This window comes from Papio anubis, chromosome 4, assembly GCF_008728515.1.
Source record: "Papio anubis isolate 15944 chromosome 4, Panubis1.0, whole genome shotgun sequence".
Classification (NCBI taxonomy): domain Eukaryota; kingdom Metazoa; phylum Chordata; class Mammalia; order Primates; family Cercopithecidae; genus Papio; species Papio anubis.
In genome coordinates, this window is record NC_044979.1 from 140,612,300 (window position 1) to 140,625,818 (window position 13,519).

The 13,519-nt window shown below is 48.5% G+C and overlaps 2 protein-coding genes and 1 non-coding gene across 5 annotated transcripts in view; 2 read left to right on the forward strand and 1 right to left on the reverse strand.

The window, feature by feature from the left end:
* The window catches only part of BUD31 (BUD31 homolog), a 10,194-nt gene extending 1,888 nt beyond the window's left edge, over positions 1-8,306 (reverse strand). Inside the window, exons 1-5 of one of the 3 annotated variants that reach the window (XM_003895742.4) lie at positions 7,943-8,306; positions 6,780-6,917; positions 5,747-5,869; positions 1,750-1,872; positions 99-265 (exon numbers count right to left, since the gene is read on the reverse strand). In XM_003895742.4, coding sequence (XP_003895791.1) covers positions 99-265; positions 1,750-1,872; positions 5,747-5,840 — 384 coding nt within the window. In that variant the 5' untranslated portion in view covers positions 5,841-5,869; positions 6,780-6,917; positions 7,943-8,306. Of the gene's footprint in view, positions 1-98; positions 266-1,749; positions 1,873-5,746; positions 5,870-6,779; positions 6,918-7,702 lie in introns of all 3 variants that reach the window. The other 2 variants (XM_009202622.4, XM_009202621.3) reach the window with 2 other exon arrangements.
* On the forward strand, positions 2,914-3,017 carry LOC116274805. Its single transcript, XR_004183578.1, has one exon. It is a non-coding gene; the product is annotated as a small nucleolar RNA U13 (small nucleolar RNA).
* The window catches only part of PDAP1 (PDGFA associated protein 1), a 13,150-nt gene continuing 7,748 nt past the window's right edge, over positions 8,118-13,519 (forward strand). The window contains exons 1-3 of the mRNA XM_003895740.5: positions 8,118-8,417; positions 11,890-11,981; positions 13,335-13,442. Of these exons, the coding sequence (XP_003895789.1) occupies positions 8,405-8,417; positions 11,890-11,981; positions 13,335-13,442 (213 nt within the window). The 5' untranslated portion in view covers positions 8,118-8,404. The remainder of the gene's footprint in view (positions 8,418-11,889; positions 11,982-13,334; positions 13,443-13,519) is intronic.

A 13,519-nucleotide genomic window follows, 5' to 3' on the forward strand; every position in this document is an offset into this window, starting at 1 on the left:
AAACGACATTCCAGCCCAACCAAATATCGTAAGATCCCTTGGAGTCGACTAGAGCTTTTGAGCTGAAAATAACATCAAGCATGTGTGTCAGACATTACCACTTCCAGCTTGCTTTTGGGCACACGGCAGATGCAGTTCGTCCCGAAGTTGGTATCCCTTGTCTGAATGCACCGCAGGCAGCACAAGTTCTCATACCCTTGCTTTTTCCATTTTGCAATCAGGTTTTTATCTGCATAGCCTTCTTTAATACAATATTCATAGAGTTCTGTCGAAAAGATGGGGAAAGAGCATCAGACCATGGTCTAAAAACCTTCCCCACCCTTGATCAAAAAGAGCATTCAGGCTGGGTGCAGTGGCTCATGCCTGCAATCCAAGCACTTTGGGAGGCCGAGGCAGGCGGATCACCTGAGGTCAGGAGTTCCAGACCAGCCTGGCCAACATGGTGAAACCCCGTCTCTACTAAAAATACAAAAGTTAGCTGGGCGTGATGGCAGGCACTTGTAATCCCAGCTACTCAGGAGGCTGAGGCAGGAGAATCGCTTGAATCCAGGAGGCAGAGGTGGTATTGACCTGAGGTCATGCCACTGGACTCCAGCCTGGGTGACAGAGTGAAACTCCATCTCAAAAAAAAAAAAAAAAAAAAAAAAAAAAGCATTCAGTATTGCAGTGGGACAGTCCTTGGAGGAGGAACCAAAAAAAAAAGTATTTAGGCCAGGCAAGGTGGCGTAATCCCAGCACTTCTGGAAGCCAACGCCAGAGGATCACTTGAGTTAAACCAGCCTGGGCAACATAGCAAGGGTCCATCTCTACAAAAAATTTAAAAATTAGCTGGGTGGGGTGGTGCACACCTGTAGTCCCAGCTACTCGGGAGGTTGAGGTGAGAGGATCCCCTGAGCCCAGAAGGTTGAGGCTGCAGTGAGCCATGATTGTACCACTACACTCCAGCCTGGGGAACAGAGCAAGACCCTGTTTCATTAAAAAAAAAAAAAAAAAGGCCGGGCGCGGTGGCTCAAGCCTGTAATCCCAGCACTTTGGGAGGCCGAGACGGGCGGATCACGAGGTCAGGAGATCGAGACCATCCTGGTTAATATGGTGAAACCCCGTCTCTACTAGAAAGTACAAAAAAAAAACTAGCCGGGCAAGGTGGCGGGCGCCTGTAGTCCCAGCTACTTGGGAGGCTGAGGCAGGAGAATGGCGTGAACCCGGGAGGCAGAGCTTGTAGTGAGCTGAGATCTGGCCACTGCACTCCAGCCTGGGCGATAGAGCGAAACTCCGTCTCAAAAAAAAAAAAAAAAAAAAGCCAACAGTGGTGGCTCATGCCTGTAATTCCAGCACTTTGGGAGGCTGAGTCGGGTAGATCACCTGAGGTCAGGAGTTCGAGACCAGGCTGACCAATATGGTAAACCCCATCTTCACTAAAAATACAAAAATTGGCCAGGTGTGGTGGCGGGTGCCTGTAATCCCAGTTACTTGGGAGCTGAGACAGGAGAATCGCTTGTACCCAGGAGGCAGAGCTTGCAGTGAGCCAAGATCGTGCCACTGCACTCTAGGCCTGGGTGACAGAGTGAGACACCATCTCAAAAAAAAAACCACACACACACACACACAAAACTCAGCCAACATTGGCTCCCCTTTATTTTTAGTGATAAGAAAAACCATGACTTGCAGAAGTTGTGAGAATAAGGATTGTAGTTAGCTCAGTAACTCCAAAAGTGACTCGAGTTTGAAAGGCCAAGAGAGACTAATTACCTCTGCTGATGGCTTTCCGCTTGTAAAACAGGTCAAAGATGTAGCGGGTTTTCTGGTGGTGGATCCTGAAGATGGGCCACAGAGATTCCACTTTCCTTTTTCCCTCATGCGGTTCTGTTTCAGCTGGGGAGAAACAAAGTGTGTGTTTGGGGGAACAGGGTCGGTCTGCGCAGGATTTTCTTTTTGTAAATAACTAGTGATAATGAATAAATACCACTTTATACCCACTAGGATAGCTATAATCAAAACTATGGCACAATAACAAGTGTTGGCAAGGAAGTGGAGAAACTGGAAGTCTCCTACCTTCCTGGTTGGAATGTAAAATGGTGGAACCACTGCAGAAAAGAGTTAGGTGGCTCCTCAAGAAGTTAAACAGGGCTGGCCGGACTCGGTGGCTCACACCTGTAATCCCAGCACTTTGGGAGGCTGAGATGGGCAGATCACTTGAGGTCAGGAGTCTGAGACCAGCCCGGTCAACATAGTGAAACCCCATCTCTACTAAAAATACAAAAGAGTTAGCAGGGTATGATGGTGCGTGCCTGTAATCCCATCTACTTGGGAGGCTGAGGTGGGAGAATCGTTTGAACCCTGAGGGGGAGGATGCGGTATCAAAAAAAAAAAAAAAAAAACAAGGAATGAAGTTAGGTACTGATGTATTCTACAACACAGATGAACCTTGAAATATAAAATTGACTGTGGCAATGGTCGCACAACTTTGTGAATATACTAAAAACCCCTTAATTGGATAATTTAACAGGATGACTTTCATATGATTAGTATATGATTAGATATGATTAGTATCTCAATAAAGCTGTTATTTAATAAAAATAAGCCATTGGGCATTTTTGGGAGGCCAAGGTCAGCAGATCATGAGGTCAGGAGATCGAGATCAGCCTGACCAACATGCTGAAACCCCATCACTACTAAAAATTTAAAAATTAGCCAGGCGTGGTAGTGCACGCTTGTAATCCCAGTTTCTTAGGAGGCTGAGGCAGGAGAATTGCCTGAACTCGGGAGGTGGAGGTTGCAATGAGCAGAGATCACACCACTGCACTCCAGCCTAGACAACAGTGTGAGATTCCATCTCAAAAAAAAATAAATAAATAAAAAGTAAGCTAAGTAATTTAAACATACTTGTTTTAAATTAAAAATGTCTATTTTTGGATCCTTTTGTAATTCATGAGTGTGAGGATTGGGTGTTCACATCCATGTGTGAGACATGCCACTCTCAAACTTTGTCACAATGTTGGCACATTACCTGTGTGACAAGAAAAAAAGTCTTTTTAATTACAGAATTAGAAAACATAGATTTTTAAAAAGATCATTCAATGGTAACTTCTGTTAAAAGGTTAGTCCCGGCTGGGCACGGTGGCTCACGCCTGTAATCCCAGCACTTTGGGAGGCCAAGGTGGATGGATCACTTGAGGTCAGGAGTTCGAGAACAGCCTGGCCAACATGGCGAAACACTGTCTCTACTAAAAATACAAAAATTTTCTGGGCATGGTGGCACATGCCTATAATCCCAGTTACTCAGGAGGCTGAGGCACGAGAAGTGCTTGAACCCAGGAAGCAGAGGTTGCAGTGAGCTAAGATTATGCCACTGCACTCCAGCCTGGATAACAGATGACCCTGTCTCAAAAAAAAAAAAAAAAAAAAAAAGCCAAAAAACCAACCTTGGTCCCCATACTTTCAGATCTAGTTCTACAGCATAGTAATTTCTCAAGATAATTCTAGGCCCACAGATGGGCATCCTAATCATCCTGAAGGCACCTCTAATTTCATCTCCCAGCCAAAGTCCTTTAGGGCTGAGGAAAAGCCAAATAAACTAGACCAGTCTACAGGTTCTCAGCGAAGTGGCCGCAGGAGAAGCTGACCCTTCAACACATGCAGGATCAGGTGGCACTCATACTCGCCACAAGGCAGTTCTCTCTTAGCAATCAGAAGTTCATCTTTGTCTATGACCTCCTCAGTTTTTAGGGAAGAACAGACGGGCGAGGAGTGGTCAAGAAGACTATGCCTCCCTGTCTCCAGCTTTTAAGCCATTCAATTACCTAGGTATTACAATTCAGCTCAACAAACAGAATGCTGTGATCCAAGCAGAAAAGCAGGAAGTAAAGATTCAGCAGGTGCACATGTAAGACGTGACTTGCTCCTCCTTGGCCTCTGCCATGATTGTGAGGCCTCTCCAGTCGCGTGGAACGGAAAGTCCATTAAATCTCGTTCTTTTATAAATTGCTTACTCTCAGGTATGTCTATCAGTAGCATGAAAACAGACTAACACACCCCCATCTCTACGAAAAATTAGCCAAGCGCAGGCCGGGGGCGGTGGCTCACTCCTGTAATCCCAGCACTTTGGGAGGCCAAGGTGGGTGGATCACGAGGTCAGGAGATAGAGACCATCCTGGCTTAGACAGTGAAACCCCGTCTCTACTAAAAATACAAAAAATTAGCCAGGCGTGGTGGCAGGCGCCTGTAGTCCCAGTTACTCAGGAGGGTGAGGCAGGAGAAAGGCATGAATCCGGGAGGCGGAGCTTGCAATGAGCTGAGATCGTGCCACTGCACTCCAGCATGGGTGACAGAGCGAGACTCCGTCTCAAAAAAAAGAAAAATTAGCCAAGCGCAGCAGTGGATGCCTGTAGTCCCAGCTGCTTGGAAGGCTGAGGTGGGTGGATCACCTGAACCTGGGAGGTGGAGGCTTCAGTGAGCTGTGACTGAACCACTGCACTCCAGCCTGGGCAACAAGGTGAGACCATCTCAAAACAAAAACAAAAAGAAGAAAAACAGAACAAAGAATACTTTTTTCTGGAGGTAAAGAATATCTAAACACAAAGTAAGGTTCCTCCTCCCCTCAAAAGTCACCCTTTAGAAAATGAAGTTAATTTACTTTCAAAGACTTGCAAAATCTTTTCTATTCCTGCACGCTCCCATTTCCTTTATTTTGATAAAGAGCTGTTTGGGGAAGAAATCTCTCAGCCCAGAATGACCATGATTACTGCAACAGGCCCATCCAAATCTAAATCGCAAAGCAAGTTCTGAGTATTTAATAGAAGGTATCTGGTAACAACAGTTTTTTTAAGAAGGAGCAAAGTAATTTAACACTGCTTTAATTTAGTAATTACTGCTGGACGCACGACCTCATAATAACCATGATTAGGTTAGTTATAAGCAAGCATTTGAAAAGTTACTTTAAAAAGTAACTTCAGCCAGGTGTAGTGGCTCATACCTGTAATCCCATCACTTTGGGAGGCCAAGGTGGGTGGATCACTTGAGGCCAGGAGTTGGAGACCAGCCTGGCCAACATGGAGAAACCCCATCTCTACTAAAAAAACAAAAATTAGCCGGGCGTGGTGGCACGTGCCTGTAATCCAAACTACTCCAGAGGCTGAGGCAGGAGAATTGCTTGAACATGGGAGGCAGAGATTGCAGTGAGCCGAGATCATGCCACTGCACTGCAGCCTGGAAGACAGAGCAAGACTCCATCTCAAAAAAAAAAGTAAATTGGTTAAGTAGTCACACTGTGATCATTTAAGGCAAACAGATGCTTGTGGCTTCAGATAAAATTTCCAATTTCCAAAGACAGCATAGGACATGGGTTCACAAAGCAGGTTCACACGCCATTTACACGGAAGTGACAGAAAACAGATGCTGCAAAGACTAATCAATGAGACTGAAAAGGAATAGCACTTCCAAGTAAATATATTTTGTATGATTTTAAATATACATCTAACCAAAATAGTAAATAACTATAGGTAGACTATTTGATCTATATTTCATAACCTTTTATATTCAAATTGGAAAAAAAAAAAGGCTTTTTGAGGACCTTTTCATTAACGTTATCTTATTTTTAGACACTTTCCATGAGTTCATAAGCAAACACAACAGCTCAGTGTTAGTAGACCACCCTCTTTTTATATTTGCATTTATGCCTGTCCCCTGGGGGCATCTAAGCCTTTGACCCTTGGACCCAGCCCACCCAGACAGGAACTCCCCTACTCACCTTCTCTCATCTTTTGATCTAATTCATCCAGCGTTGGCTCAATCAACTCCCAGCCATCTGGGGGTGCTTTCCGGCTTCTTTTGACTTTAGGCATTTTCCTTCCGTCGGATAATTTGCAAAGATCTGGGGGGGAAAAATGAATTGGTTTCTGAGTCTCAAATCGCCAAAGGCCTTTATCAGTCATTATTTTAGTACAGGCTGACTTCCTTGAGTCTGCACAAGGTCACAGCTATGGGACAGGGCTCAGCACCCAGACTGTGTTCAAATCCTGGCTCTGCTACTTACCCGCTGTGATCTTCAGAAAGGTACTTAACCTTCCTAAGTCTCTGTTTCCTCATCTGTAAAATGGGGATAATGGAAGCTACCTTATGTGGTCATTGCAAAGACTTCATTATAAAGACTTCATACATTATGCCTGGTGGATAATGTATGCCTAAGAGACATTTGCTGTTGTCATTAGCTAACTTCAGCTACAAGCTTAACCCTATACTGGATGTTGGGAACACAGAACAAATAGTTAAGGCACAGCCTCTGCCCCTTAAAAGGTGACATTTTAGCAAAAAGACAGACAAGAGAAAAAGCAATTACAATAGAGTATAAGGAGGGCTGAGACTCAGGGAGCCATGGGGGTGAGTATTTAAAAAGGCAAAGATGGAAGGCCAGGCGCGGTGGCTCATGCCTGTAATTCTGGTCTTGGCCAGCACTTTGGGAGGCTGAAGTGGGAGGTTCACTTGAGCCCAGGAATTTGAGATCAGCCTGAGCAATGAGGTGAAACACTGTCTCTACAAAAAAAAAAAAAAAAAAAAAAAAAAGACAAATTAACTGAGCACAGCAGTGGATGCCTGTGATCTGAGCTACAAGGAAGGCTGAGGCAAGAGGATCACTTGAGCCCAGGAGGTTGAAAGGCTGCAGTGAGCCATGTCACACTACTGCACTCCAGCCTAAGTGACAGAGTGCGACTATGTCTCAATAAGAAACAAAACGAAACAAAACATAAAATAAAAAGGGAACGATGGTTGTAAAATCAAAGTACCTTAGGATGTGCTTCCCAAGAGTATAGATAGCAGAAAGATCTCTGGTCTCTGCAGTTGCAGGCTTGGATCCTTGTCCAGCTCTAAAAAATTAGTCTGTGACTTTTAGGTCACTTTCCCTCTCTGGTCCTCGGTTTCATCTGTAAAATGAGGGCAGTGGATTAGACTTTTGCCAAGGTCTCTTTCACACCAAACAACATATTCCATAAAGACACGTCAGGTAGTTCCCATATAAGAGGCCAATCCAAATCTAAATAGCAAAGCGTTTTTCAAACCACACAGCATTTCCTTGTTGCCAGAGAGAACTCAGGTTAAGTATTTACCTTTCAGCATAACAGATTCATCTCTCAAATTCATTCAGTCACTCCCTTCTGTAAGGTATCTAAGAAATCCCCCCACAGAGCCTCCTCTCATGAACTCTCTACAACAACCATATAGATGAGGAATCAAACTCTAGAAGGTAGACTCAGGGTCACACAGTTGGGAATTTGCAAAGCCTGACTCTGGAGGGCCCCTGACTCCCAAATCAGCGGTCTTCGCACTAGTCTCCCCTACGCTGAAGCTTGATATAGGTGAGTTCTGGTCTCGGCCCCAAGGCGCATAGCCTGTGACGAGAGAATGATCGCTTTTCTATGACCCAGGGAAATTCGAGGGCCCTGATCCAGCCCGGGAGTCAGACGAGGCCTCCCCGAGGTGGAAATGGTAGGCGGTAACCAGATCCAGGAGAAAAGAGGAGGTAGGAGGTAATCAGATCGAGAAGAAAGATGTGCCGGGAGGTGTGAGAGAGAGAGCGGCGCCCGGGGAAGGAGGGGAGGAGGAGCGAAGAAAGATATTAGCGCGGGATTGTGGTGAAAACTCATAAAAAGGACAGCACCTGAACCTGGCTTAGAAAAACAATCAGTATTTAGACAGAAGACGTTCCTACCAGAGAAAACGGCGTGAGAATCCTAGAAGAAAACCCCCAAATCTACCGCCCCTCAGAAGAATGAACGGGGGCGCCGCCTCCTCTCGGGACTCTTTCCGACCTCAAGGTCCAAAGCCCGAACACATCCCAGTGGCTGGCTGAGAGTCCAGCTACTCAGATCGCCCTCCAGGACGGTGCAGACCACTGGTCTCCCGCCTCGGCCGTTGCCAAGGTAATCGAGAACAGAGGGAAAACACCTACCGGAACCTACGGTACCTTGGGTAGCTGCTTCTCGACTGACGGCTTCTGCTCCTCAGGCGAGCTCTGAGGCATGAGGTCCTCGCGGAGCCCCGCCCATCCCGCGCGGAGATTGCGTCATCTTAGGTGTCCTCAGCAATGCCTGTATAGAATTCCAGAGTCACTGTTGCCTTTTGCCCTCATTTCCGGTGAGTGTCCGGCAGGGCCACGCGTCTCCCCGAACGGAGAGACTGGGGGCGTTGTTGCCTGGCAGCGCGCGGGCAAGCCTGGACTCAGGCGGCGCACAGGACAGTCCGACTCCGTGCGGAGCCCTCCCTGAGGTCCGGGTCCTTGCGGCCACTGCGGCCACTGAGGTGGTGGCGGCGGCGGCGGGGACTGGGCCGGGCGGAAGAAGTCGAGCCCAAGACATTTCCGGTTCCGGTGTCAGTTCGAGGCGCCGCCGCCGCCGCAGCTGCCGGAGCCGCGATGCCTAAAGGAGGTGAGGGGCGGGCGCGCGTGTCCTGCAGGCGTAGAGGGGCGGCCCGAGTCCAGCTCCCGCTGTCCCCTCAGCCCGTGGGCGTCTCTGAGAGCAACGCAGAGGGAGGCTGTCCGCACTGGTTGAGAGCCAGGCCTGGGCCTCGACGCCCAATTGTCCCGATGGGGAAACTGAGGACTGTGGTGTCCAAGAGCCACTCCGTCAGTGGTCTGAGGAGTTTCGGAAGCTCTGGGTCCTGGCCAGCGTAGAAACCCGGATCTAGGATGCGCTTCTCCGGGCCTAGGGGTTCTGGAATTTATCCCACTTTTAGGCTGGCCGGGAACTGAGTCACCGCGTCCCGCGCTTGTGCCGGGCCCGCCTGCCTCTCGCGTAAAACGTGGGCCTTTTCTGGCTTCGGTTCAGCCAGGCCTGCGTAGGAAGACTTAAGGCGATGCCCATGAGCCTTGCAGACTTGGTTTCGACTCCCCTGTTCGGTAACGGCTCGGTGTGTTCCTTTGAGCCAGTCGCTCCACCTCCTCTGTCTCCGTTTTCTCTTTTGCCAATGGGAATAACGATTGTACCGACCTCGTAGTACTGTTGGGAGGCTTCAACTAGGTAATCCACGTGGAGTGGGCAGTACAGTGCCAGGCAGTCGTTAAAAGTGCCCAGTGAAGCAATAACTATTCCTATTTTTAAGGCTTTGCCAGCTCTTGGCCTTCTAAGAAGGTCCATGACTGCCCAGTCCATTGTAGCCCGTCCTCTATCCTGTTCCCCCCTTTAGAATCGATATTCCCCAATTTGAATCCCAGCCGTGTCACTGTCTAATTCTGTGGTCGTGAACAAGTTAACCTCCCTCTCATCTGAAACACTGGGCTAATCCTTAGCTGGGTGAGTTGGGGCTGGGGTGGTAAAATGATAGCGCTCACAGAGTGCCTGGCTACCTCCTGGCACAAAACAAATATATTTGTATTGGTAGCTCATGTGTTATGTTGGTTAATGCACTCAACCCACAGAAACATCTGCCTGGAGCGTTTTCAAACCTAAATCGCTTCCTGACTCCAGAGATAATTGGGCATTACAGAGCTAAATGTGTTTAAACCCAGCTCTCTACTGATTTATTCTGTAGCTGGAAAAGTCTCTCTGCTATTGTTCCCCAGTCCCTTCATCTGTAAAAGGAGGTTGCTGAATGAGCCATCCTCCTTCCAAAGTTTTACTTAATGGATACTTTGGGCAAAGGTTGGAGGTTACAATTAGAAAACCTTAAATATGAATTCATAGCTAAATGGTCTTTGGGCTTGTGAAAAGCTTTTTTGAGTAGACAAGGTGTACGTTTTCTTGGGTTAATCTGAAAACCGCAAAAAACCCTGAAGGTGTTAAAAGTATCAACCTCCCCAAGAGCAAAGGACCAACTCTTGTTTGCGTTATGTTAACTGCAAAGTGTTTTTTAAATTTCGAGTTGTTAATGTTGCCTGCTGTATTAAGAGAGCAAGAAAGGGTGTTGGTTTTTTTCTTGGCACACTTGCTGTCTCACAATAGGACTTTAGTAAGCATATACTTAGACACCCCTGGGAATCTAGGTAGTCATTAAAAATGGGTGGTGTGGTCTGTAGCAGCCCAATTATGGCTCTGCAGCTGCTGTAAGGAATCAGGAGACCAGTATCTCTGCTACCGCCTCTGGAGTGCAGAGCAACTCTGGCTGATTACAGAGTCTCTGCTCAGAGATAGACTGGAAATCAGGTGGGCCTCAGCTTCCAGGAGAGGTCGTGTGTGGAAGTCGAGGCCACAGCCACTCCTGCATACTCGGGGACCAGCAGAGGGGGATGCCACCTTGCTTTAAAACTGGCTGATGGCTTTAGCAAGGGTCAGCCTGGTGTCCCGGCTGAAGAGGGTCAGACTATAAAACTGACACTTTAATTGCTAGGCACATTTTTAACTTTTAAGACTGTGTAGTCAGGTTTGTTTTCAGCTGTACTTTGCCAATCATTTCTAAGTCTAAGCACAAAGTTTTTGCCTGTAGGTTTGGGTTTTTTTTTTTTGCCTTAAGTATTCTCTTTCTGCCAAACTACTAAGATGAACATGAGGTATTTTATTGTATTTCTGATATCTGCAGTAAATTGCTTATGTGCTCAGTGGTGGTTTTTGTTGTTGTTGTTGTTTTTCCACCAAATACTAGATTAGAGGGAAAAGTAACCATTAGCTTTTTTTTAAAATTTTTTTGCTCTGTGGCCCAGACTGGAGTGCAGTGGCACAGTCTCGGCTACTGCAACCTCTGCCTCCCGGGTACAAGCGATTCTCAGCCTCCCAAGTGGCTGGGATTACAAGCATATGCCACCATGCCCAGCTAATTTTTGTATTTTTAGTAGTGAGGGGGTTTCACCATGTTGACCAGGCTGGTCTTGAACTCCTGACCTCGAGTGATCTGCCTGCCTTAGCCTCCCAAAGTGCTAGGATTACAGGCGTGAGCTGCCATGCCCAGCTATTAGTGAACATTTTTGTAGTGCTTATTCAGTAGCAGGCACTGTTCCAGCAGCTTTCTGTATATTGATAAATTCATCTATCTTTGTGACAACCCTGTGAGGTAGGGACACAGATGAGGAAACTGAGACTGAGAGGTTAAATACCTGCCCAAAATCATCAAGCCAGTAAGCGTAGAACCTGGGAGTCAGACTCTAAACTTCGTGGTGTTCAGCACTCTGCTTTGGTCTAAGTCTCCTAGTCTATGAAATGGGACCAGCTATCACTCCTGTACCATAGGTTTGTTCTGAGAATCAAATGTGCCCCTGGCTGGCCGGGCACGGTGGCTCACGCTTGTAATCCCAGCACTTTGGGAGGCTGAGGTGGGTGGATCACGAGGTTAAGAGATCGAGACCATCCTGGCCAGCCAACAAGGTTAAACCCCGTCTCTACTAAAAATACAAAAATTAGCTGGGCATAGTGGCCCACGCCTGTAGTCCCAGCTACCTGGGAGGCTGAGGCAGGAGAATCGCTTGAACCAGGGAGGCAGAGGTTGCGGTGAGCTGAGATTGTGCCACTGCACTCCAGCTCGGGCGAGACTCCGTCTCAGAAAAAATAAAAAAATGCGCCCCTGGCTGTGACCAAACATTGCGAAGAAAGCCCTTATAGTGACGGCAGGGGTGTAAGTGGTACATGTTTCTGTGGTTGCATCCGAGTCCACTATGCTTGGATTGTAAGGGACCAGGGGATGTGGCCAGTCACTGCAGTGCACCGTCCGCCATGTCCTCCCCTCCGGTCTTCTGTGTGGGAGCCATCATTTAGTACACAGTTTGGTGATGCATCAGATGGTCACAAGTTGCTTCCTGTGTGCCTCTGAACACAGGGTGGAGGAGGTGTTGGTTTGGGTGGTGCTGGGTGAGGGGTAGGTGAGGCCTCTGTGGCCTCTGATGAGAGCACTCCAAGCAGGACACAGCCCTTGGGAGGTCAGAACAGTCGAGGCAGCTGCCTCCCCCCTCACATTCTAAACTGCGGGTCCCTGCAGGGAGAAAGGGAGGCCACAAAGGCCGGGCGAGGCAGTATACGAGCCCTGAGGAGATCGACGCACAGCTGCAGGCTGAGAAGCAGAAGGCCAGGGTGAGTACGTGCCTGTCCAGGCCACGCCAGTGGCCCAGGGTGGTGCTCTGCTAATTTGGTTCACAGAGAGGCCAGGCAAGGACTACCCATTCGCAGGGACAAGCTAGCACGTGGCGGTCGGGAGGGCAGTGAGCCCCAGGTGTGAGTCTCAGAACAACCAATGACAGTCAGGGCATGGGCATCCTCTGCCTGGATGGGTTAGAAAGAACTGTGGCCGCTCTGCAGCAGCTGCCTTAGTAGGGCCCTGTTCTTGGTCTTGTGCACCTACTTTCTGGAGGCTCTCCCTCCTGCAGGCCCTGTCCATTCACAGCTCAAGCTCCCAGCACCCCTGCTTGTCTGCTGCAGCCACACAGGACGATTTGCCACACTGCACATGACATGTGCCCTGACTTCCCACACCCCCATCAGCAGTGTGCTCTCCATCCCTGGATACGTTGTTTAGCCTCTCCTCCTCTGTGACTTGTGCCTCCCCTCCAGCCAGAGCTGATTTAGTAGTTCCCTCTCCTCTGCTCCCATAGTACATTGTTCAGGCCCCTGTTAGGAAATAGAATACATTCCCATCGTCAGCATCTGCATCCTTACCACATCATTAGATTGATGCCTGGATCAAGGGCCTAAGGGAGCAGTCAGGGCCAGATGGGTACACAGCCGTGACGTGCCCCAGGAGCCTCAAGAAGGGAAAGGCCACATCCAGCTGTGGGGTCTGGGAGGGGTCCTTGGGGGAGCCGGCAGCTGAGCAGGACATGGAGAATGTGTGGGCAAGTGCCAAGAGATAAAGGACATGAGGTTTCTGTAAGGAACATTTTTGGTGGGAAGGCAAGAAAGGTGGAGGGAAGCAGCCTTCTGAGGTGTTGTTCTGGGAAGCTGGTGCATGAGGTCACCTATGTGGGTGGGTCGGGGGGGATGGCTTGCCATGGAGTGAAGTGGAGAGTGGAGAGGACTTGCCTGGGAATGCCAGCATGATTTGGCTGCTGCATGTGGCAGGTGGGAGCTGAGCAGGATGGTGGTTTTCAGCCTGGTGGCTGAGTCCTTCTGACTCCAGGAAACAAACTTCTCACCCTGGCTGAAGTGGCTGGGTTAGGAAGGGGAGCAGGGCCTTCTGTGGCTGTGTGAGGGGCTTGCTGGACTATGGGAATGGCCTCTAAGCTGTGGTGCTGAGTGCATAGGCTGCCTGTGTCTGGCCCAGGTCCCATTCCCTGGGGGCCAGGGTCACAGTAGGACCCTTGTCATCCTTGGTTCCATCCTTCCAGAGGCTTGATTTCTCAAGGTCCACAATCTGGGGGGTGATGGGGTCACAGTCTTGGGGATTTGTTTTGCATTTTTGATTCTGCAGGTTGTCCATTTCTGAAACAGGAAGAAGAGGAGCAAAAAGAAGGTGGAGATGGGGCTGCAGGTGACCCCAAAAAGGAGAAGAAATCTCTAGACTCAGATGAGAGTGAGGATGAAGAAGATGACTACCAGGTACTGAGTCTTTTGAGGACCTGGGGCCTGGACTCATTCATTCAACAAACAAACATTGAGTGACCGTTTAGTACCAG